Raw genomic sequence first — 24,876 nt, 5'->3', positions numbered from 1 at the left:
TCCCTTCTTTGTCACCCTGACTTGCTCCCTTTACTCATTCCCACACCGAGCCCCAAAGAACTTATGTAAGTATCTGTAATTTATTTATACATATTATGTCTGTCTCCTCTGAAAAGTAGCGTGGCTCAGTGGAAAGAGCACGGGCTTGGGAGTCAGAGGTCATGGGTTCTAATCCCAGCTCTGCCACTTGTCAGCTGTGTGACTTTGGGCAAGTCACTTAACTTCTCTGTGCCTCAGTTACCGTATTGAAAATTGATGCAAGGCTTTCTAATTCAAAAATTTCATCTGGTGGTGGAGCTAGGATTCTAGCCTTAGTGAAAAAAAATGATGGTATTTGTTAAGTGCTTACTATGTGCATAACATAACTTACACTGTTCTAAGCACTGAGGGGATACAAGGTGATCAGGTTGTCCCACATGGGGCTCACAGTCTTAATCCCATTTTACAGATGAGGGAACTGAGGCTCAGAGAAGTTAAATGACTTGCCCAAGGTCACACAGCAGACATGTGGCGGAGCCGGGATTCGAACCTATGACCTCTGAATCTAACGCCCGTGCTCTTTCCACTGAGCCACGCTGCTTCTCTGAAAGCCATCACAACCTCTTCTGCATCCAGCATCGACATTGGGAAATGGGGGCTTTCGTTTCATCCAAAAGCAATAAAGAATCGGGGTGAAGTAGAGTCGTCAGAGATCCTAGGTGGATTTAGGCACCCCCTCCTATTTCATCCCGATTCTGTGCTGCTTTCAGATAAAATGGAGAAACTGGACAGCCAATGTGTGTTGGGAGATACGAGAAGGAGGCGAGGCAGGAGGATGATCAAATAATGATTTTTTCCATTTCAGCCTTTCAGCCTTCCATTTCCAGCAGTATAGAATCAAGGGAGCAGAGAAGCCTAAGATCTCTGTCCCTTCCATCTGGCCCCTACATCTGGCACCTCTCCCCCAGGATCCTGGACAAAGTGGAGGAATTAGGCTAAATTTGGGAAGTGACAGGGAGGAGGTGATGTAAAGGGAGGAAGAGGTATGGAGGGAATTAAAGACTGTAAGCTCCTTAAGGGCAAAGTTCACGTCTCTTTTCTCTACAGCACTCTCCTAAGGGCTTAATATAGTGCTCTGTGAACACTAAGTGCTTAAAAAATATCATTGATTGATTGCAGGGATTGCTGGACATAAAGTTGGAGATCCCGTAGTAAATTAGCGATATGTGTAGGACATAGCTCAGGATTTTATAGATGCGGGCTTTTGGAACCGAAGGCATATCTTGTGCACTTAAGGGAAAAGTTAGTAATGATGATCTTCAGGTTTAAATGGAGCTGTAATTATCCCCCAAATCCCATTGGTTGAAGAAAGGTAGGCATACTTGCATCCATTTGCAGCCTTCATGTTATGACTAAACATGGTAGTAATAAAATTTCCCAATTAAAAAAAAAGTCTTGTTAGAAATTATCTGGGTAAAACTTAGGTTCATAAAAATAACTTGGAACAGATAGGGGTCACTACCTACAGAAATAACTTCTTAATTCATAGTTGGTTCTGCATTGTGCCGGTGCCAATTTTTTTTTTTTTTAGTGGAAAATTCCTCTTATGGCCTGAATCCGCATGACACAATAACGACGGGCCCAAAATACGAATGCGTGGCAAGAGCCAGGAAGAGTGGGTTATACCTTTACAGCTACAGAAATCTGACCACTTTGGGTGGGACCAAAAAGAAAAAGAAAAAGAAAGAGATAGGGAGAGAGAGGATAGGAAGAGGATGAAAAAAGGAGACAGCAAAGGGACAAAAGGGGAGAGAGAGGAAATAAATGAAAGAGGTCAGATTGGAGAGAGTGAGAAAGTAGAGACAAGGGCCAAGCTGGCCAGATTCGTCTACATAAAAGACTGCTGCTTTTATCTGGGCTGGTGGTCTCAAGGGAAATGGCCTGTTTTAAACCACAGCCTAATTCCAAGGTACCTAGAGCAGGAGTCAGTCAAATGCATTTACTGAGAGCTTACTGTGTACAGAGCACTGTACTAAATGCTTGGGAGTGTATAATATAATAACGATAATAATGATGGTATTTGTTAAGCACTTACTATGTGCCAAGCACCGTTCTAAGTGCTGAGGCAGATACAAGGTGATCAGGTTGTCCCACATGGGGCTCACAGTCTTAATCCCCATTTTACAGATGAGGGAACTGAGGCAAAGAGAAGTTAAGTGACTTGCCCAAAGTCACACTGCAAGCAAGTGGCAGAGCGGGATTAGAACTCATGACCTTTGACTCCCTAGCCTGTGTACTTTCCACTAAGCCACGCTGCTTCTCTAACAATATAACAGACACGTTCCCCGCCCACAAGGAGCTTACAGTCTAGAAGTGAGACAGACCCCCCAGAATTGAAGACTATGCTACCTATGTTGAGATGTTTGGAAGCCCTTACTTACTATACTATGGGTGTTTGGAAGCCGATATTTACCCTAATTTGTGAATCACCTGATAGACAAGACCAATTTGAGCTATTTCCAGACCCTAGCCTTGGACCCTCAGCCTCTTGCCATCCCGGGCCCACTACTTACAAGTCACCTTAGCACTTGGATCAGCCCTCCCCCATCCCTATGTAGGAACAGTGCTTGGCACATAGTAAGTGCTTACCAAATGCCATTATTATTATTATTGTTATTATTATTAATTATGTGTACATTTTTACATTCTGTTGCTTCCCCTTATCATTAGTTTATTTTAGTTTCTGTCTCTTCTGCTAGATTGTAAGATCCTTAAGGGCAGGGATCACAGTAGTTGTTAAACACTTACCATGGGGCCAAGCACTGTGCTAAGCCCTGAGACAGATACAATACAGTCAGATCAGATTCAGTCTCTGCTGCACACTGTGCTCACAATCGAAGGATGGCTCCGCTGGCGCAAACATTCTTCCTGTACCTCCATCTCATCTATCTCTCCCCGGACCTCTGGTCCACGTCCTGCCTCTGGTCTGGAACACCCTCCCTTTTCATAGCCAACGGACAATTACTCTCCTCAACTTCAAAGTCTTATTGAAGGTACAGCTCCTCCAAGAGCCCCTCTCTAAGCCCTCATTTCTTCTTCTCCCACTTAATAATAATAATAATTTTGATATTTGTTAAGTGCTTCCTATGTGCAAAGCAATGTTCTAAGCGCTGGGCAGGATACAAGGTGATCAGGTTGTCCCATGTAGGGCTCACAATCTTAATCCCCATTTTACAGATGAGGTAACTGAAGCACAGAGAAGTTAAGTGACTTGCCCAAAGTCACACAGCTGACAAGTGGTGGAGCCGGGATTTGAACACATGACCTCTGACTCCCAAGCCCGGGCTCTTTCCACTGAGCCACGCTGCTTCACTTCCTTCTGTGTAACCTTGATTTGCTCCCTTTATGCACCCCACCCTCAGTCCCACAGCACTCCCCTTCTAGACTGGGAGCTTGTTGTGGGCAGGAATGTGTCCGTTGTTATATTGTACTCTCCCAAGTGCTTAGTACAGTTCTTTGCACAGAGTAAGCGCTCAATAAATGCAACTGAATGAAGGAAGTACAATTGATTGATTGATCCCCCTTTTACAGATGAGGAAAGTAAAGCACAGAGTAATCAAGTGACTTGCTTTCACACAGCAGTCAAGTGACAGAGCTGGGATTAGAACTCAGGGCTCCTGACTCCCATTCCTGTACTCTTTCTTTAATCTTATTGTGCTCTCCTAGGAGAGTTCAGTGCTCTGCACTAAGTATTCAGTAAATACTACTGATTGGTCGATTGATTGAGGGCAGCAGGATGAGCAGAGCAGCAGTGAGCTCTCAGCATTTCAGGGAAGCAATTATCCTTTGAGGGAACTCCTGAGTCAATCAGGAGGATGCAGGAGATTGGAATTACACAGCCAAAAATCCAGGATGGAATAGAATAGACCCAGTAGTTTGAGCCCCAGTCCAAAGTATGGAAAAATGAGATGGAGCTAGTCAATCCCTAACTTATTTTAATGTCGGTCTCCCCCTGAGGACTGTAAACTCCTTGTGTGCAGGGGTCGCATCTACTGAATCTGTTGTACCCTTGTACTGTAAGGTTGTAGTGAAGCAGTGTGGCCTAGTGGATAGAGCATGGGCTTGAGAGTCAGAAGGACCTGGGTTCTAATTCTGGCTCTGCCACTTGTCTGCTGTGTGATCTTGGGCAAGTCACTTCTCTGAGCCTCAGTTACCTCATCTGTAAAATGGGGATTAAGATTGTGAGCCCCATGTGGGACAACCTGATCACCTTGTACCCCCCCGCAGCGCTTAGAACAGTGCTTTGCACATAGTAAGCGCTTAACAAATGCCATCATTATTATTATGATTATTATGTGGGACAGGGACTGTGTCCAACCTGATTTGTTTGTATTCATCCCAGTGCTTAGTACAGTGCCTGGCACACAGTGAGTGCTTAACAATTACCACAGTTATTTATTACTGTTGTATTTTCCCCAAGGGCTAGTTCAGCGGTCTGCACACAGTAAACTCTCATTAAATACCACTGATTGACTGGTAAGAAAGGTGTTTAGTAGCATTTTTTTAAAATAAGGTTGGCTTTATCTCTCTGAAGACTGACCGCTATGTTTTCTACCTTCACATCTTTTTAAGTTGGCCAATGTTTACAAGAGAGATTTCACTCATCTGCATTATTCAGTGGAGAAAACTCCATGTTTCCTAATTAATGTTTTGACTAGTTTAAAGGAGCCATTGAGGTTGGAGCTTATATTTTCTGTCGGCAGATGCCGGAGACAAACACGAGGGTCGAAGAAGCACTGAGAACATCCTCAGGCTCATTCTCATCTCTTGATGCAGCTTGGTAGTTTACCTTTCCTTCCTGTTTTGGACGTCACCGGATGCCTGACCTATTGAAGGAGAAAGAACAAGCCTGTCTGTGCAACGGAAAACTTTCTTGCAAACCCTCCCTGTAATGCCCCGAGTTGATGGTTGATGGACAGGTGGGATTTCCTGTCGCCATTTTAGGGAACCACACACCGAAAACCCCTGCGCCAGTGGATGAAGCCAGCTGCAGGGAGGGAGGGAGAAAGAGAGGAGAAAGGCAGAGGGGAGAAATCAGAAAGCAGAAAAGCAGAGAGGTGATGCCAGCTGCAGGGAGGCGGAGGGAGAGAGAGGACAAAGGAGGGAGGAGAGAGGAGAAAGGTGCAGAGGAGAGGAGAGAGAAAAGAGAATAGAGAGGGGAGAGGGGAGAGAATAGAGAGGGGAGAGGAAAGGAAAAAGAGAGTAGAGAGAAGAGAAGACAGAAGAGTAGAGGGAGAGAAAAGAGAAGAGAGAGGGGAGAGGAGAGGAAAAAGAGAGAAGAGAAGAGTAGACAGAAGAGTAGAGAGAGAAGAGAAAGAAGAAGGAGAAAAGGAGAGAAGAGAGGAGAAGAGAGAAGCAAGAAGAGAGACAGAGAGACAGGAAAGAGAAGAGAGGAGAGAGAGGAGAGAAGAGAGAGAAGAGAGAAGAGAGGAGAGGGAGAAGAGAAGAGAGGGAGAAGAGAGGAGAGGGAGAAGAGAGGAGAGGGTAATTTCCCCGTGTGGGTCCGCTCATCGGTCCATCCATCAGCCATGGCCTTCATTCATTCATTCATTCGATCGTATTTATTGAGCACTTACTGTGTGCAGAGCACTGTACTAAGCGCTTGGGAAGTCCAAGTTGGCAACATATAGAGACGGTCCCTACCCAACAGCGGGCTCACAGTCTAGAAGGGGGAGACAGACAACAAAACCAAACATATTAACAAAAATGAAATAGAATAAATATGTACAAATAAAATAGATGAATAGAGTAATAAATACGTACAAACATATATACATATATAGAGGTGCTGAGGGGTGGGGAAGGAGGTAAGGCGGGGGATGGGGAGGGGGAGGAGGGGGAGAGGAAGGAGGGGGCTCAGTCTGGGAAGGCCTCCTGGAGGAGGTGAGCTGTCAGTAGGGCTTTGAAGGGAAGCCCTACAAAGTCTTATTGGGCTGGTCCCGGGCGCAGAGCCCTGGAGGCGCTGAGCCGTTGGGGCAGAGGGCCAGCGGGGCAGGGGGCATGGGGGGCATCGGGGCAGAGGGCCTGCAGCAGCGCAGCCTCGGCCCCCAAACCAAACCGGAACGGGGGGAAAAGTGCCCTGTGTCCAGGGCCACCCCGGCGGGCAGGAGATGGGATGGGATGGGATGCGATGGGAATCCCGGCCCTGCCCCTTGTCTGCTGGGTGACCTTGAGCCAATCAGTTCACTTCTCTGGGCCTCAGTTACCTCATCTGTAAAATGGGGATTGAGACCGTGAGGCCCACGTGGGACAGCCTGATGGCCTTCCCTACCCCAGCATTTAGAACGGTGCTTGGCACATAGTAAGTGCTTAACAAATACCAACATTAGTATTATTATTATTATTGCATTATTAGCAGTATTACGGGAGCGTATTCGGCCCAGACCTTTCCAACTCTCCCCCAACCCCCAGTGTGCATGCGCATGTAGAGACACACACACACACACACACACACACACACACACACACACACACACACCCCTACTGAGAACTCACCTCCTCCAGGAAGCCTTCCCAGACAGAGCCCTCCATTTCCTCAGCTCCGCCTCCCCACTGCCCCACCGCCGTCCCTCTCCCCCCAGCACTGGTGTATATTTGTACATATTTATTACTCTATTTTATTAATGATGTGTAAATATGTATAATTCTATTTATATTAATGCTATTGATGTCTGTCTACTTGTTTCGTTTTGTTTTCCGTCTCCCCCTTCTGGACTGGGAGCCAGTTGTTGGGTAAGGACCGTCTCTGTTGCCGATTTGTACTTCCCAAGCGCTTAGCACAGTGCTCTGCACACAGTAAGTGCTCAATAAATACGATTGAATGAATGAATGAATCATTATTATAATTATTAAAAGCACGAGGAGCAGAAGCAGCGTGGCTCGGTGGAAAGAGGCTGGGCTTGGGAGTCAGAGGTCATGGGTTCTAATCCCACCTCTGCCACTTATCAGCTGTGTGACTTTGGGCCAGTCACTTCACTTCTCTGGGCCTCAATTCCCTCATCTGTAAAATGGGAATTAAGACAGTGAGCCCCACGTGCAACAACCAGATTACCTTGTATTCCCCCCCTCCCAACGCTTAGAACAGTGCTTGGTACATAGTAAGCGTTTAACAATTAATGCCATTATTATTATTATTATTATTATTATTATTATTATTATTATTTGGAGGACGAGGAGCAGGAAAAGCACCAGGAGCAGAAGCAGAAGCAGTGTGGCTCAGTGGAAAGAACGTGGGCTTGGGAGTCAGAGGTCGTGGGTTCTAATCCTGACTCCACCACTTATCAGCTGTGTGACTTTGGGCAAGTCACTTCACTTCTCTGTGCCTCAGTTCCCTCATCTGTAAAACGGGGATGAAGACCGTGAGCCCCAAGTGGGATAACCTGATCACCTTGTAACCTTCCCGGCGCTTAGAACAGTGCTTTGCACATAGTAAGCGCTTAATAAATGCCATTATTATTATTATTATCTACCCTAGTGCTTAGAACAGTGCTTGGCACATAGCATTTAACAAATACCATCATTATTATCATTATTATTATTAGAGAAGCAGCATGGCTCAGTGGCAAGAGCACGGTTTTTGGAGTCAGAGGTCCGTGGGTTCAAATCCCTTCTAGACTGTGAGCCCACTGTTGGGTAGGGACCGTCTCTATATGTTGCCGACTTGTACTTCCCAAGCGCTTAGTACAGTGCTCTGCACACAGTAAGCGCTCAATAAATACAATTGAATGAATGAATGAATGAAATCCCGGCTCTGCCAATTGTCAGCTGTGTGACTTTGGGCAAGTCACTTAACTTCTCTGGGCCTCAGTTCCCTCAACTGTAAAATAGGGATGAAGGCTGTGAGCCCCCCGTGGGACAACCTGTTCCCCTTGTAACCTCCCCAGCGTTTAGAACAGTGCTTTGCACATAGTAAGCGCTTAGTAAATGCCATTATTATTATTATTATTATTCTCATTATTATTATTATTTAGGAGCACAAGCACGAGGAGCACGAGAAGCAGGAGCAGCGGGGGCACGAGCACGAGGAGCAGGAACATGAGGAGCAGGAGCAGCGGGGGCATGAGCGCGTAAAATCACGGATTTGACGATTGAATGAAATCAGTCTATTTACTGAGTGCCCCTAAATCCGTCAGATCCTCCTATTTACTGAGTGCTTTTTGCAATTTGTCAACGGTGGTATTTGTTAAACGCTTACTAGGTGCTGAGCATTGTTGTAAGCGCTGAGAAATCGTCATGACTGAACTCCTTAAAATCAGCCTATTTCCTGAGCGCTTTCATAAATCTGTAAAGTCAGCTATTTACTGAGCGCTCCTCAATCCGTAAGATCCTCCCGTTCACTGACCGCTTTCGGGAATCTGTCAAATCATCCTATTTACTGAGCGCTCGTAAATCCCTAAAACCGTAATGACTGAGCACTTTCGTAACTTTTTAAAATCAGCCCGTTTACTGAGCGGTCTCATAAATCCCTAAAATCAGCCTATTCACTGAACGCTTTCATAAATCCGTCAAATCGTCCTATTTACCGAGCGCTCTCGTTAAGTGTTTTGTTGTCTGTCTCCCTCTTCTAGCCTGTGAGCCCGTTGTTGGGTAGGGACCGTCCCTATATGTTGCCGACTTGGACTTCCCAAGCGCTTCGTACAGTGCTCTGCACACAGTAAGCGCTCAAGAAATGCGATTGAATGAATGAATGAATGAATGAGGAGCAGGAACATGAGGAGCACGAGGAGCAGGAGCAGCGGGGGCACGAGCGCGAGGGGTGAGGGAGTGTGGGCATGAGGAGCAGGAACACGAGGAGCACCAGGAGCAGGAACATGAGGAGCACGAGGAGCAGCGGGGGCACGAGAGCGAGGAGCACGAGGAGCACGAGGAGCACGAGGAGCACGAGGAGCGTGGGCATGGAGAGCACGAGCACGAGGAGCAAGAACATGAGGAGCAGGAGCAGTGGGGGCACGAGCGCGAGGGGCGCGGGCATGAGGAGTGTGGGTGTGATGAGCACGAGGAGCAGGAACATGAGCACCAGGAGCAGCGGGTGCGAGGAGCAGGAGCATGAGGAGCAGGAGCAGCGGGGGCATGAGGAGCGCGGGCGCGAGGAGCACGAGGAGCAGGAACATGAGGAGCACGAGGAGCAGGAGCAGCGGGGGCACGAGTGCGAGGGCGTGAGGAGCATGAGCACGAGGAGCAGGAACATGAGCACCAGGAGCAGCGGGTGCGAGGAGCAGGAGCATGAGGAGCAGGAGCAGCGGGGGCATGAGGAGCGCGGGCGCGAGGAGCACGAGGAGCAGGAACATGAGGAGCACGAGGAGCAGGAGCAGCGGGAACACAAGTGCGAGGATGTGAGGAGCACGAGCACGAGGAGCAGGAACACGAGGAGCACCAGGGGCAGGAACACGAGGAGCAGGAGCAGCGGGGGCACGAGCGCGAGGGGCGCGGGTGCGAGGAGCACGAGCACGAGGAGCAGGAACACAAGGAGCACCGGGGCAGGAACACGAGGAGCAGGAGCAGCGGGGGCACGAGCGCGAGGGGCGCGGGTGCGAGGAGCACGAGCACGAGGAGCAGGAACACGAGGAGCAGGAACATGAGGAGCACCAGGGGCAGGAACACGAGGAGCAGGAGCAGCGGGGGCATGAGCGCGAGGAGCACGAGGAGCAGGAGCACGGGCACGAGGAGCAGGAACACGAGGAGCACCAGGAGCAGTGGGGGCACGAGCTCGAGGAGCGCGAGCACGAGGAGCAGGAACATGGAGAAGCACGAGGAGCAGGAGCAGCGGGGGGCACGAGTGCGAGGGGCGCGGGCACGAGGAGTGCGGGCGTGAGGAGCAGGAAGAGCAGGAACACGAGGAGCAGGAGCAGCGGGGGCACGAGTGCGAGGGGCGCGGGCGCGAGGAGCTCGAGGAGCAGGAACACGAGGAGCAGGAGCAGTGGGGGCACGAGCGCGAGGAGCACGAGGAGCGCGGGCGTGAGGAGCACGAGCACAAGGAGAAGGAACATGAAGAGCACGAGGAGCAAGAACATGAGGAGCACCAGGAGCAGGAGCAGCGGGGGCACGAGAGCGAGGAGCACGAGGAGCGCGGGCACGGGTGCGAGGAGCACGAGGAGCGCGGGCACGAGTAGCACGAGTAGCGTGGGCACGAGGAGTGAGGGTGTGAGGAGCACGACGAGGAGCAGGAGCAGCGGGGGCATGAGCGCGAGGGGCGCGAGGAGCGCAGGCACGAGGAGCAGGAACACGAGGAGCACCAGGAGCAGGAACATGAGGAGCACGAGGAGCAGCGGGGGCACGAGCGCGAGGAGCACGAGGAGTGGGAGCACGGAGAGCACGAGCACGAGGAGCAGGAACATGAGCACTAGGAGCAGCAGGTGTGAGGAGCAGGAGCATGAGGAGCAGGAGCAGCGGGGGCCTGAGGAGCGCGGGCGCGGGGGCACGAGCGCAAGGAGCACGAGGAGCAGGAACATGAGGAGCACGAGGAGCAAGAGCAGTAGGGGCACGAGTGCGAGGGCACGAGGAGCGGGAGCACGAGGAGCAGGAACACGAGGAGCACCAGGGGCAGGAACACGAGGAGCAGGAGCAGCGGGGGCACGAGCGCGAGGGGTGCGGGCGCGAGGAGCCCGGGCACGAGGAACAGGAACACGAGGAGCAGGAACACGAGGAGCACCAGGGGCAGGAACACGAGGAGCAGGAGCAGTGGGGGCACGAGCGTGAGGAACGCGGGCATGAGGAGCACGAGCACGAGGAGCAGGAACACGAGGAGCACCAGGGGCAGCGGGGGCACGAGCTCGAGGAGCGCGAGCACGAGGAGCAGGAACATGGAGAAGCATGAGGAGCAGGAGCAGAGGGGGCACGAGTGCGAGGGGCGCGGGCACGAGGAGCACGAGAACGAGGAGCAGGAAAACGCGGAGCAGGAGCAGCGGGGGCACGAGCTCGAGGAGCGTGGGTGCGAGGAGCACGAGAACGAGGAGCAGGAACATGAAGAGCACGAGGAGCAAGAACATGAGGAGCATCAGGAGCAGGAGCAGAGGGGGCATGAGAGCGAGGAGCACGAGGAGCGCGGGCATGAGGAGCAGGAACACGAGGAGCAGGAGCAGCGGGGGCACGAGCGCGAGGAGCACGAGGAGAGCGGGCACGGGCGTGAGCGCGGGGAGCACGAGGAGCGTGAGGAGCATGAGGAGCGAGAGGAGCATGAGGAGCGCGGGGAGCACGAGCACGAGGAGCAGGAACACAAGGAGCAGGAGCAGCAGGGGCACGAGCGCGAGGAGCACGAGGAGCGCGGGCAGCACGAGGAGCGCGGGCAGCACGAGGAGCGTGAGGAGCACGAGGAGCGCGGGGAGCGCGAGCACGAGGAGCAGGAACACGAGGAGCAGGAGCAGCGGGGGCGCGGGCGCGAGGGGCGCGGGCACGAGGAGAACAAGGGGCGCGGGCACGAGGAGAACGGGCACGGGAAGCGCGGGCGCGGGGAGCAGCGGGGGCACGAGCGCGAGGAGCACGAGCACGAGGAGCAGGAACATGAGGAGCAGGAGCAGCGGGGGCGCGGGCGCGAGGGGCGCGGGCGCGGGGAGCACGAGCACGAGGAGCAGGAACACGAGGAGCTCGAGGAGCAGGAGGAGCAGGAACATGAGCACGAGGAGCAGCGGGGACGGGAGCAGCGGGGGCGCGAGCGCGAGGAGCGCGAGCGCGGGGAGGAGGGGCGCGAGGACCACGAGGAACGCGGGCACGAGGAGCGCGGGCGCGGGGAGGAGCACGACGAGCGGGGGCGCGAGCGCGAGGAGCGCGAGCACGAGGAGCACGAGAGCGACGAGGAGCAGGAGCAGCGGGGGCGCGGGCGCGAGGAGCACGAGGAGCAGGGACAAGAGGAGCAGGAGCAGGGGGAGGCACGAGCGCGAGGAGCGCGGGCACGAGGAGCGCTGGGGCGAGGAGCACGAGGAGCGGGAACATGGGGAGCAGGAGCAGCGCGGGCACGAGCGCGAGGAGCGCGGGCGCGAGGAGCACGAGCGCGACGAGGAGCGGGAGCAGCAGGGGCGCAGGCGCGAGGAGCAGGAGGAGCGCGGGCGCGGGGAGCACGAGGGGCGCGGGCACGGGGAGCACGAGCACGAGGAGCAGGAACACGAGGAGCTCGAGGAGCGGGAGCAGCGGGGGCGCGGGCGCGAGGAGCCGGAACATGAGCCTCTGGAGCAGCGGGGGCACGAGCACGGGGGGCGCGGGCGCGAGGAGCGCGGGCACGAGCGCATGGAGCAGGAGCAGCGGGGGAACGAGCGCGGGGGGCGCGGGCACGAGGAGAACAAGGAGCGCGGGCGCGAGGCGCGCGAGAAGGGCGAGGAGCGTGAGCACGAGGGGCGCGGGCACGAGCGCGGGCGCGAGGAGCGGGAGCAGCGGGGGCAGGAGCAGGAGCCCGAGGAGCGCGGGCACGAGGAGCACGAGCGCGGCGAGGAGCAGGAGGAGCAGCGGGGGCGCGGGCGCGAGCACGAGGAGCAGGAGCACCCGGAGCAGCCACAGCGCCACCTGGCGCTTGGGCTGGGAGCCTGCGGGCCGGGGCGGGGCGGTCTGTGGCTGAGCCCAGCGGAGCGCGGGGGCGAAGGGCGGGATGCCCGGGGCCCGGGACAACGGCTTGCAAACCGGGGAGGCCCGGCACGCTGCCAGCCTGCCAGCCTGCCAGCCTGCCAGCCTGCCAACCTGCCAGCCAACCCCGCCGCCGCCGCCGCTCGCCGTAAGGGCCCCCAGGGCGGAGGGGAGCGAGCCGGGGCGGGGGACGTTGCTGATGCAATCATCAGCCCCGGACAGCAGGAGGGAGCAGGACCGGGAGCCTGCACGCTCCGTCCGGCATCACTCACTCCTTCAGTCGTACTTACTGAGCGCCCACCGCGTGCAGGGCACTGGACTAAGCGCTCGGGAAGTGCAAAATCGGCTACATTTACAGGCGGTCCCCAGCCACGCTGCTCCGACTGAAGGTCAACCTGCACCTCCTTCTTCCTCCTCCTCCTCCTCCCCTTCTGTCAGCATCCCCTTCCCTCCCAGCATCGGCGGCGGACAATACCTCCTCGGGGGTCTTTTTTTATTTTTTTATTTTTATTTTTAATTCTGCAGCATTAAAAGAGATCAGATTAAGAGATCAGAAGGCTCTGCGTCTTCTTCGCAGCCACTCCCAGGCGGCCTCAGCTTTTCACAAAGGACATCAGGCTGGGGGAAGAGAAGAGGGGATGTGGAGGACACCTTGAAGGCCCTTTTTTTCCTCGCATCTTCGCCTTTTATTCGCCAAGGTAGGGCGATCCTCCATTCTCTGGCTTTCTTCTCGTTTGGTGTGCCTATCTATCCTATTTATTTTATTTCGTTAGTGTGTTTGGTTTTGTTCTCTGTCTCCCCCTTTTAGACTGTGAGCCCACTGTTGGGTAGGGGCTGTCTCTATAGGTTGCCAATTTGTACTTCCCGAGCGCTTAGTACAGTGCTCTGCACATGGTAAGCGCTCAATAAATACGATTGATGATGAGGAGGATGAGGATGAAAGAGCCCGGGGGAGGCCGGAGGATCTTGCCAAGGTGGGCGACCTGGGGGAAAAACCCTTGTATTTTTCCTGATGTGAAACGAAGGCGTGAATATCTAGAGATTCCAAACCCGGAAAATATAACCGAAAAAGGACCATTTGCGAGAGCTGTTGAAATGTGCTGCCCACCGAAAAAGGACCATTTGTGAGAGCTGGTGAAATGTGCTGTCCACGCCTATGTCCCCCTCCCTCCACATTCTGGCAAGAATCAAACAATGCCTGGATGCTTCACCTGCACGTTGCGAGCTGTTCCTTTTTGCTTTTCTGGGTTTTTCTTTGGTTTTCGTTGTTGGGTTGGGTTTTGTTTTTAGGGTTTTGGGTCTGTTGGGGTGTTGTTGTCTTTTAAGATTTGTCCAAGTAGAGGCGGGCACCAAATTAAGTAGCCAAGGGCAATATAAATATCCCGGTCCCGAGACAGAGAGATCCGTTGTGAGTGAATAATCTGAATGTGACTCCGACCGTGTGGGCGCCAACAGCGAGTATCCGTGCGGGGGGAGAAAGTCTTTCAGTTCGTGGAATTTGGGGAATTTCCCCGCTTCCCCCAAGGGGCATTTAGAAAGGGGCAGGGTTATCAGGGAGGCTGGTTTGTGGGGAGAGCAAAGGCCTAGGAGTCAGAAGGCCATGGGTTCTAATCCCGGCCTCGCCACTTGTCTGCGGTGTGACCTTGGGCCAGTCACTTCACTTCTCTGGAACTCAGTCCCCTCATCTATAAGATGGGGGTTGAGACCGTGAGTCCCACATGGGACAGGGACTGTGTCCAACCCCATTTGCTTGAATCCACCCCATCCCCTAGTACAGTGCCTGGCACAAAGTAAGCACTTAACAAATGCCGTTATTATTACTATTCTCCATCCTCCGACCCTCCTCCGTTGCTGAAAAGGTGCAGCCAGAGACCCGCAAAAAGGACCACGTTTTTCCTTCCTTCTTTCCCTCCTTCCTTTCTCCCTTCCTTCCCTCCTTCCTCCTTCCCTCCTTTCTCCCCTCTTCCTTCCTTTCCTCGTACCTTCCTTCCCTCTTTTCTTCCCTTCTTCCCTCCTTTCTCCCCTCTTCCTTCCTTCCTTTGTACCTTCCTTCCCTCTTTTCTCCCCCTTCTTCCCTCCTTTCTCCCTTCCCTCCTTCCTTTCTCCCTTCCTTTCCTCCTTCCTTCCCTCCTTTCTCCCATCCCTCCTTCCCACTTCCCTCCTTCCTTCCCTCCTTCCATCCCTCCTTCCTTCCCTCCCTCCATCCCTCTTTTCTCCCTTCCTTCTTTCTTTCCCTCCTTTCTCCCTTCCCTCTTTCCCCCTTCCTTCTTTCCCTTTCTCCCTTCCTTTCCCTTTTTCTTTCTCCCTTCCTTCCTTCCTTCCTTCCTTCCTTCCTTCCTTCCTTCCTTTCTCCCTTCCCTCCTTCCTTTCTCCCTTCCTTTCCTCTTTCTCCCTTCCTTTCCCTTTTTCTTTCTCCCTTCCTTTCTCCTTCCTTCCTTCCTTCCTTCCTTCCTTCCTTCCTTCCTTCCCTCCTTCCTTCCTTCCTTCCTTTCTCCCTTCCTTCCCTCTTTTCCCCTTCCTTCTTTCCCTTTTTCCCTTCCTTTCCCTTTTTCTTTCTCCCTTCCTTTCTCCTTCCTTCCTTCCTACCTTCCTTCCTTCCTTCCTTCCTTCCTTCCTTCCTTCCTTCCTTCCTTCCTTCCTTCCTTCCTCCCTCCCTTCCTTCCTTCCTTCCTTCCCTCCCTCCTTTCTCCCTTCCCTCCTTCCTTTCTCCCTTCCTTTCCTCTTTCCCCCTTCCTTCTTTCCCTTTCTCCCTTCCTTTCCCTTTTTCTTTCTCCCTTCCTTTCTCCTTCCGTCCTTCCTTCCTTCCTTCCTTCCTTCCTTCCTTCCTTCCTTCCTCCCTCCCTTCCTTCCTTCCTTCCTTCCCTCCCTCCTTTCTCCCTTCCCTCCTTCCTTTCTCCCTTCCTTTCCTCTTTCCCCCTTCCTTCTTTCCCTTTCTCCCTTCCTTTCCCTTTTTCTTTCTCCCTTCCTTTCTCCTTCCGTCCTTCCTTCCTTCCTTCCTTCCTTCCTTCCTTCCTTCCTTCCTTCCTTCCTTCCTTCCCTCCCTCCTTCCTTTCTCCCTTCCCTCCTTCCTTTCTCCCTTCCTTTCCTCCTTCCTTCTTCCTTCCCTCCTTTCTCCCTTCCCTCCTTCCCACTTCCCTTCTTCCTTCCCTCCCTCCATCCCTCCTTCCTTCCCTCCCTCCATCCCTCCTTCTTTCCCTCCCTCCATCCCTCTTTTCTCCCTTCCTCCCTTCCTTCTTTCTTTCCCTCCTTTCTCCCTTTCCTCTTTCCCCCTTCCTTCTTTCCCTTTCTCCTTTCCTTTCCCTTTTTCTTTCTCCCTTCCTTCCTTCCTTCCTTCCTTCCTTCCTTCCTTCCTTCCTTCCTTCCTTCTTTCCTTCCTTCCTTCCCCCCCTCTGCTCGATGAGTGGGAGGATGTGGAGGAAACTGCAAAACGACATCCATGGTGACTCACCGTCCTGTCCTGCCCCGAAGAAATGCTTTTAAATGAAAAAAAAAAAGTCATTTTCAAGGAAAAAAGGGGGAACTGGGGTGCCGGGGTGACTGTGGAAGGGGTGATTCACCCATCCACCCACCTTTGACTAACAAAGGCTCCGGTCATTGGGCCGGGGCTCCCTAATATTTCTTGCTTCCTCGACCATTCATTTGTGTTGGGAGTTTGTTTTCTGCAAAAGGCAGAAGGCAAACTATTCTGTATCTGGGACTTCTGCAAAAGGCACCGAAACCCAGCCAGGCTTTCAAGGGAAGGAAAACACTTTCTCTCCCCGTTCCCCACCCCGTGCTTCCAGGAGCATCTCCTAAAACGGATCCTTTCCTCCTGATCTGATCCCTCTCCTGGCTCTCTCCCAGATTGCATCGAAAACTCAGGGGCTGCTCTCTGCTTTCATGATGAATCGAAAAGATAGGAAGTAGATTATGGCGGCAAAAAAAAAAAAATTGTCTGTCAACGTCACGATGCTAGCATGCACTGTGAAAGGTTCTTTTCTATTCGTGGAAGGAGGTGCTAAAATTGAAATCCTTTGTGTCTGTGAATCCTCACCGAGGCCGGTGTTGCTGTCACAGATCGGAAACGACCCAGACGCAGGACAACCTCCCATATGATCTCCAACAGAAACGCACCGGAGCTCTATCAATTAATATATTGCTATTATCACGGTATTTTAAGCATTTACTACGTGCCAGGCACTGTTCAAAGCGCAGGGATAGATACAAGATACTTGGGTTGGACACAGTCTCTGTCCCACATGGGGCTCAGAGTCTTAGTCCCCATTTTACGGTTCAGGGAACTGAGGCACAGAGAAGTGAAGTGACTCTCCCGAGGTCACGCAGCTGACAAGTGGCAGAGCTGGGATTAGAACCCATGACCGTCTGATTCCCAGGCTCTATCCACTAAGCCATGCTGCTTCTCTTAAAACTTAAGATAACCCAAAAGCCTTAAATGATTTGAAACAGACCTCTGTTCAGGGGGCTAGTTCACGGGCATATTGTTTCAAATCATCCGGATCTTGGGGGAAGAGATTTTAAATCTGTTGTTTGCTGGAGGGCAGCGCATAGTGTGTCTGTCATTTGTCACCTTGACAGTAGGGAACATATTGGTACAATAACTTTTTTAAAAAAATTGACGTCAGAAGGACATTGGAAATAAAAGCAGTGCTTGGCAACTGGTGGACTGATTTGTCATAACAATTTTGCATTTGTTTGGGGATTAGATTCTCCAGTGTGCTCAGTGCAGCCAAGTCCGTAGTCGAGAACGCATGACTGGAGACAGAAAACAGGGCAAAGTTGTGGTTCTGTCCCAGATTTTGGAAATTCACCTTGTCCTCTTGGTCATCCTAGTTAACGGAAGTAACTAGGATACATGTATATATGTATATATGTTTGTACGTATTTATTACTCTATTTTATTTGTACAAATTTTTTCTATTTATTTTGTTCATATGTTGCCAGCTTGTACTTCCCAAGCGCTTAGTACAGTGCTCTGCACACAGTAAGCGCTCAATAAATACGATTGGTTGATTTATTGATTGATTGATTGATTGATGTAGGCTGTTAGCTCCTTGTGGGCAGGGAATATACCTGCCAGCTCTTTTGTATTGTATGTCCCCAAGCGCTTAGCACAGTGCTATGCCCACAGTATGTGCTCGATAAATACCATTGATCGGTGTAACATTCCTGGAGGAGATGGGATTTCAGTGGGTCTTTGAAGATGAATTACCTGTGGCTTGGCAGATTGGAAGGAGAGAGTTCCAGGTAATGGCTTGATGAATGGGTGATTAGAGACAGTGTGGCTTAGTGGAAAGATCATGGACTTAGGAGTCAGAGGTCGTGGGTTCTAATCCCAGCTCCGCCACCTGTCAGCCGTGTGACTTTGGGCAAGTCACTTAACTTCTCGGTGCCTCAGTTACCTCATCTGTAAAATGGGAATTAAGACTGTGAGCCCCACGTGGGACAACCTGAGTACCCTGAGTACCCTGTACTCAGTGCTTAGAACAGTGCTTGGCACATCGTAAGCACTTAACAAATACCAACATTCTGAGAAGCAGCGTGGTTCAGTGGAAAGAGCACAGGCTTGGGAGTCAGAGGTCATGGGTTCACATCCCGGCTCCACCACTTGTCAGCTGTGTGACTTTGGACAAGTCACTTAACTTCTCTATGCCTCAGTTACCTCATCCGTAAAATTGGGATTAAGACTGTGAGGCCCGAGTGGGACCACCTGGTCACCTTGTATCCTCCCCAGCGCTTAGAGCAGTGCTTTGCACATAGTAAGTGCTTCACACATGCTGTGATTATTATTATTCCTTCTACAGCCCAGCCCGCACCCTCCGCTCCACTGCCACTAACCTCCTCACTGTGCCTCGTTCTCACCTGTCCCGCCATCGACCCCCGGCCCACGTCCTTCCCCTGGCCTGGAATGCCCTCCCTCCACACATCCGCCAAACTAGCTCTCTTCCTCCCTTCAAAGCCCTACTGAGAGCTCACCTCCTCCAGGAGGCCTTCCCAGACTCAGCCCCCTCCTTCCTCTCCTCCTCCTCCCCCTCCCCATCCCCCACCTTACCTCCTTCCCCTCCCCACAGCACCTGTATATATGTATATATGTTTGTACATATTTATTACTCTATTTTATTTGTACATATTTATTCTATTTATTTTATTTTGTTAATATGTTTTGTTTTGTTTTCCGTCTCCCCCTTCTAGACTGTGAGCCCACTGTTGGGTAGGGACCGTCTCTATATGTTGCCAACTTGTACTTCCCAAGCGCTTAGTACGGTGCTCTGCACACAGTAAGTACTCAGTAAATACGATTGAATGAATGAATGGACACAGTCCCTGGCCCGCATGGGGCTCAAAGTCTAAGGGAGAGGGGGAACAGGGATTTTTTCCTCATTGTACAGGTGAAGGTGAGGCCCACTGAGTTGAAATGACTTGCCCAACGTCACACGGAGGGCACGTGGCAGAAGCTGGGATTAGAATCCAGGTCTCTTGATTCCCAGTCCTGTGATCATTCCACTAGGCCAGAACCATTCCCCACCCTCCACCCCTTACATTAATCCTCTTTTTGTTTTTGTCAAGTATTACAAATACCAACTATGGGACATGAGAAGCAGTGTAGCTCAGTGGAAAGAGCCTGGGCTCTGGAGTCAGAGGTCATGGGTTCAAATCCCAGCTCCGCCAATTGTCAGCTGTGTGACTTTGGGCAAGTCACTTAACTTCTCTGGGCCTCAGTTACCTCATCTGTAAAATGGGGATTAAGACTGTGAGCCCCCTGTGGTTTGTTTGGTTTTGTTCTCTGTCTCCCCCTTTTAGACTGTGAGCCCACTGCTGGGTAGGGACTGCCTCTATATGTTGCCAGCTTGTACTTCCCAAGCACTTAGTACAGTGCTCTGCACACAAGTAAGCGCTCAGTAAATACGATTGATTGATTGATTGACAACCTGATCACCTTGTAACCTCCCCAGTGCTTAGAACAGTGCTTTGCACATAGTAAGCGCTTAATAAATGCCATTATTATTATTATTATTATTATGTTAAGCCCATACTCTGTGTCAGGCACAGTACTAAGGGCTGAGATTGATGTAATACTAGTGGTGTTTGTTAAGTGCTTACTATGTGCCAAGCACTGTACTAAGCACTGGGGTAGATACTAAATCATCAGGTTACCCACATAGGGCTCACAATCTAAATAAGGAGAACAGGTAATGAATCCCCATTTTGCAGATGAGGGAACTGAACAATAATAATAATAATGGCATATATTAAGCACTTACTATGTGCAAAGCACTGTTCTAAGCGCTAGGGAGGTTACAAGGTGATCAGGTTGCCCCGCGGGGGGCTCACAGTCTTAATCCCCATTTTCCAGATGAGGGAACTGAGGCCCAGAGAAGTGAAGTGACTTGCCCAAAGTCACACAGCTGACAAGTGGCGGAGCCGGGATTTGAACCCATGACCTCTGACTCCCAAGCCCGAGCTCTTTCCACTGAGCCACACTGCTTCTGAAGTGTCGAGAAGTGAAAGTGACTTACCCATGGTCACACAGCAGGTGCGTGAAATAATCGGGTTAGACCCAGTCCCCGCCTCTGGAGCTCACAGGCTACAAGCACAGCCAGAGAAATAGCCGCTGCCCAAAATGGCCATGGGCATCCTTGGAGGGGGAACCTTTCTTTCTCTCCTCCTGTAAAAACTGGCTGTTGCAGAGTCGGTTGGAATATGAATAGGACACTTGTAGAGGCGGCTCACTCCAGCTCTGATATACAGAACTGAATTATACCGTTACCTCAGCCAAAACCCCAGTGGCTCACTCTCTGTTCCCTATTTCTCCGTACTTCGAAATGACTTCCAAGAATCACCCATGAGCAATCAAGGCATATTTAAATAGTTTTTTTTTTTTTTAATGTTGGCCACTGCACGACATCTTCAAGCATTATTCATTGCCTGTGTTTTTCCTAGAAAAGGCCATTTTGGTGAGGAAAGGACAACGTACAGTGGCTTACATTTTGACCGGGTGATTTTAATTTCACAGCAGTTCATTTGGTGGAAGCATTAAAACATTCACATAGTGAATACTTTTAGATTAAGTTTAGAAAGAATCAAGTATTTCCCTTGGGTCAGAAACAAATCCAGATTAATTTCAACCCAAAAAGTATGTTGTGAGAAATGACTTTATTTCTCTATTTATTTATTACTCTATTTATTTATTTATTTATTTATTTTACTTGTACATTTCTATCCTATTTTATTTTGTTGGTATGTTTGGTTCTGTTCTCTGTCTCCCCCTTTTAGACTGTGAGCCCACTGTTGGGTAGGGACTGTCTCTATGTGTTGCCAATTTGTACTTCCCAAGCGCTTAGTACAGTGCTCTGCACATAGTAAGCGCTCAATAAATACGATTGATTGATTGATTGATTGACTTAAAATTAGTCCAGCAATTTTTTCATCATGTGAATTTTGGCCATATTGACAACACTGCCCTGGCTCTTGATTTAATTTAGCTCTTAATATAATATGCACTTTATGACTAAATCTCTCTTTGCAATAATAGAGTTATAGGTTGGTTTCGTTGGCTCAACTAGGTGATCGTGCTTTCCTCTTGGAAGGAGACCAAGTAGTGTCAAAAAGGTGAAAAATTAATAAAGATCTAAATAAAAAGGCCACAAGTATAGGTAGGGCTTTCAAAGAGCATCTTTATAATCGATTGCCTTTCCCTACCTATAACTTATTTCAATGTCTGTCTTCCCTGCTATGTTGTAAATTATTTGAGGGCAGAGATAATAATAATAATAATAATAATAATTGTGGCATTTGTTAAGCGCTTAGTATGTGCCAGTCATTGTACCAAGTGCTGGGGTGGTTACAAGTAAGTCGGGGATTGAGACTGTGTGCTCCACATGGGACAACAATCACACCCACTCCACCTTCAAAGCCCAATTGAAGGCCCACCTCCTCCAAAAGGCCTTCCCAGATTAAGCCTCCTTTTTCCTCAGGTCCCCCTCCCCATCATCCCTGTTCGCTCCTTTTGCTGTACCCCCCCTTCCCCGCCCCACAGCGTATGGGTATATATGTACATATCTATAATTCTGTTTATTCATATTAATGCCTGTTTACTTGTTTTGATGTGTAAATATATCTATAATTGTATTTATTTATACTGATGCTATTGATGCCTGTTTACTTGCTTTGATGTCTGTCTCTCACCCTCCCACCCATAGACTACTCTGCACACAGTAAATAATAATAATAATAATGGCATTTATTAAATGCTTACTATGTGCAAAGCACTGTTCTAAGCATTGGGGAGGTTACAGGGTGATCAGGTTGTCCCACGGGGGGCTCACAGGCTTAATCCCCATTTTCCAGATGAGGTAACTGAGGCACAGAGAAGTGAATTGACTTGCCCAAAGTCACACAGCTGACAACTGGTGGAGCTGGGATTTGAACCCCTGACCTCTGACTCCAAAGCCTGTGCTCTTTCCACTGAGCCACGCTACTCAATAAACATCACTGATTGATACCAAAGTCCTGTCAAAAAGTCAGGGTGACTCTAATAAAAGTTGGTTGAAAGGCCCAGAAGTTAGTATTTGTCTCTTTTCTTTTGTTTGCTTTTCATAAGAATTCATGGTCGTGGATAAGCAATGTATTTTCATATGCAGAAGCTTATTCATTCAATTGTATTTACTGAGCACTTACTGTGTGCAGAGCACTGTACTAAGTGCTTGAGAGAGTCCAATATAACAATAGACACATTCCCTGCCCAAAACAAATTTATGTTCTCGATCACCCGGTACAGTGCACCACACCTAGTGGGTGCCCAGTAAATGGTAAAATAAATAAATGCTACTACTAAAAAAAGACTTTTAAATTTTAAAGTGTATTAATTACAGTTCATTTTTGGCACACATGAATGAACATTTTTGATTAGATTTCTGTTACTTTTAAGATTATATTCATACAATTAGGTCTATGCACTTGGATCTGTGACCTTTGGGCATTTGGTTTTTGCCCCACTCTCAGCCCCACGGCACTTAGGTACACATCTATAAATTATGTATTTACAGTAATGTCTTTCTTCCCTCTCTAGACCATAGGTTATTTGTGGGCAGGGAACGTTTCTGCCAACTCTGTTGCATTGTATCAATAAATCAACCATAATTATTGAACTCTTAATATGTACTTACTTGGGAGAGTACAATACAACAGAATTAGCAGTCACGTTCCTTGCCCATAACAAGCTTACAGTCTAGAGGGGGGAGATACACATAAATATGAATAATTGTACTCTCCCAAGTGCTCAGTACAGTGCTCTGCTCACAGTAAGTGCTTAATAAATACCGTCGATTGATTGATTGATTAGGTGTAGGGATATATTAGACCATTAATTCTTTTATTGTTCCTATAGTTACTATATATGGTTTGGTTATTGAAAGAGCCAAATGTCTCTTAACTATTTGTAAGAACCATTCAATTAACCACTATCAAAGGATGTTAAACCAGTCTGGATTTCTAAAATTAATTCAAGGATTAACTTATTTATTATTGCCCCATTATGGAACTGCCCTTGCCTGCCATTACCTTTTCATTTCCTTCTTCATTTTCGTTATCTTCTTCATTTCCTTTTCATACCCCTTTTATATTCTATGTATTTTAAATGGCAAAATGGATGCAAACATCCGTTCAAATGCAATATTGAGAAGCCCTGAAATTGAAATTTAAGCCTGCTTATGTCAAAGAATATCAAAGGCTTTCATAACAATGTGCATTGTTTCCCTCAGGGCTTGGTTACCAACTCCCAGTACCCAGTTGTATCTAAATTCATCAACTTCTCCTTTTAGAAAAATTTATTTGGTGACTGTATGAGGCAAGGACTCCTGCTTTTAAACAATGAGATTCCTCATTGCCTCAAACTGGTGCCCTTCCATCTTCCAGACCTTCACATTCTTGCTGATTTCTTCATCAGTGCTTTCTGACTGGAAAACAACTAGAGTTTTACATTTACTTGAATTATTTTGATTATGAATAGCTATCTGAGTTGTGAGAGTAACATGATCGGGACAGATTGAAAGTGTCAGTATCACTGAACAATCAGAGTCCTTTTTTTACGGTATTTGTTTAGTGGCGACTCTGTGCCCAGCACTGTACTGAGCACTGGAGTAGACACAAACTAATCGGGTAGGACACAGTCCATGTTCCACATGGGGCTCACAGTCTTACTCCCCATTTTTCAGATGAGGTAACTGAGGTGCAGAGAAGTTAACCTTGACCAAGGTTACACAGCAGATAAGTGGCAGAGCCAGAATTAGAACCCCGGTCCTTTTGAATCTCAGGCCCACGCTCCATCAATGAGGCAGCCCTGCTTTTCTGATTTATGACTGATTTTAGTAGGTAAGGTACTATTAGATTCAGAAAAGCACATGCCTCATAAGAATGGGGCCATCTTGCTGCACAACACTGAAAAAGGACGAAAATTGAAATGTACCCTCCTATATTCAGCACCTCGCAGAGGAAAAGAAGGGGTAGAGAAACTAGTTCTACAGGAGCCCTGGTAACCAAAGCTTAACAAGGTCCTCAAACAAAATAATGGCCAAAGTTAAGGAGGAACCAATAATATTGTTGGAAACGGTACGCGCACAGAAATTCAAACACCGGGATTTGTCACTGAAGATCCAGGGATTAAAGAAGAGATGCAGAGAGGTTTTAATATGTTATTTGGTTATGGTCTACAAAGCAAACGTGGTTCTCTTCATTTAAGGCTTTTCCTTAGGGAAGGACCTTTTGTTGGGTAGGGACTGTCTCTATATGTTGCAGAATTGTACTTTCCAAGCGCTCAGTACAGTGCTCTGCACACAGTAGATGCTCAGCAAATACGATTGAATGATTGAATGAATGAATGAGTGGAAAAGGTTTAAAAGTGAAATAACACCAAATTAGATCACCTTGTCCTGTTTTACCACAGACATTTTTTAATGGTATTTGTTTAGCAATTACTATGGTGTAGTGAATAGAGCATGGGCCTGGGAATCAGAAGGTCATGGGTTCTAGTCCCGGCTCTGTGACATGTCTGCTGTGTGACCTTGGGCAAGTTACTTCACTTCCCTGTGCCTCAGTTACCTCTTCTGCAAATTGGGGATTAAGATTGTGAGCCCCATGTAGGACAGGGACTGTGTCCAATCTGATTTGCTTGTATCCATCCCGGCGCTTAGTACAGTGCCTGGCACATAGTACAGATACCGCTTAACAAATGCCATGGCTATTAGTATTATTACTGTGTGCCAGGCGCTGCACTAAGCACTGAGGTAAAGCTAATAT

General features: G+C 49.7%; 2 protein-coding genes across 4 annotated transcripts in view; both read left to right on the top strand.

Annotated features, from left to right (window-relative positions):
* Positions 1 to 4,943: 4,943 nt before the first annotated feature.
* On the top strand, positions 4,944 to 10,734 carry LOC119944061 (hornerin-like). The gene is made up of 5 exons (XM_038765290.1): positions 4,944 to 5,096; positions 5,446 to 5,499; positions 5,989 to 6,113; positions 8,822 to 9,384; positions 9,437 to 10,734. The coding sequence occupies exons 1-5, from the start codon at positions 4,944 to 4,946 to the stop codon at positions 10,732 to 10,734; spliced, it is 2,193 nt and encodes a 730-aa protein (XP_038621218.1).
* A 1,969-nt stretch (positions 10,735 to 12,703) lies between these two features.
* Positions 12,704 to 24,876, top strand: part of SLC38A1 (solute carrier family 38 member 1) — an 88,959-nt gene continuing 76,786 nt past the window's right edge. The window contains exons 1-2 of one of the 3 annotated variants that reach the window (XM_038740854.1): positions 12,704 to 12,733; positions 13,111 to 13,283. The gene's annotated coding sequence lies outside the window, so the exon portion shown is untranslated. Of the gene's footprint in view, positions 12,734 to 12,771; positions 13,284 to 24,876 lie in introns of those variants that run through there. The other 2 variants (XM_038740853.1, XM_038740852.1) reach the window with 2 other exon arrangements.

The sequence above is a fragment of the Tachyglossus aculeatus genome, chromosome 2, assembly GCF_015852505.1.
Source record: "Tachyglossus aculeatus isolate mTacAcu1 chromosome 2, mTacAcu1.pri, whole genome shotgun sequence".
NCBI classification, from domain to species: domain Eukaryota; kingdom Metazoa; phylum Chordata; class Mammalia; order Monotremata; family Tachyglossidae; genus Tachyglossus; species Tachyglossus aculeatus.
Note: the sequence above shows the minus strand (reverse complement) of the source record. Positions and strands in the feature narration are given on the sequence as shown.

What these genes read in the sequence shown, in the direction of transcription:
- LOC119944061 (XM_038765290.1), top strand. Translation starts at nt 4,944, where the DNA reads ATGGTTGATGGACAGGTGGGATTTCCTGTCGCCATTTTAGGGAACCAC. An exon ending in GAAAGCAGAAAAGCAGAGAG is followed by an intron (nt 5,097 to 5,445) that starts GTGATGCCAGCT and finishes AGAGAGAGGAGA; the next exon opens with GAAGAGAGAGAAGAGAGAAG. An exon ending in AAACCGGAACGGGGGGAAAA is followed by an intron (nt 6,114 to 8,821) that starts GTGCCCTGTGTC and finishes CATGAGGAGCAG; the next exon opens with GAACACGAGGAGCACCAGGA.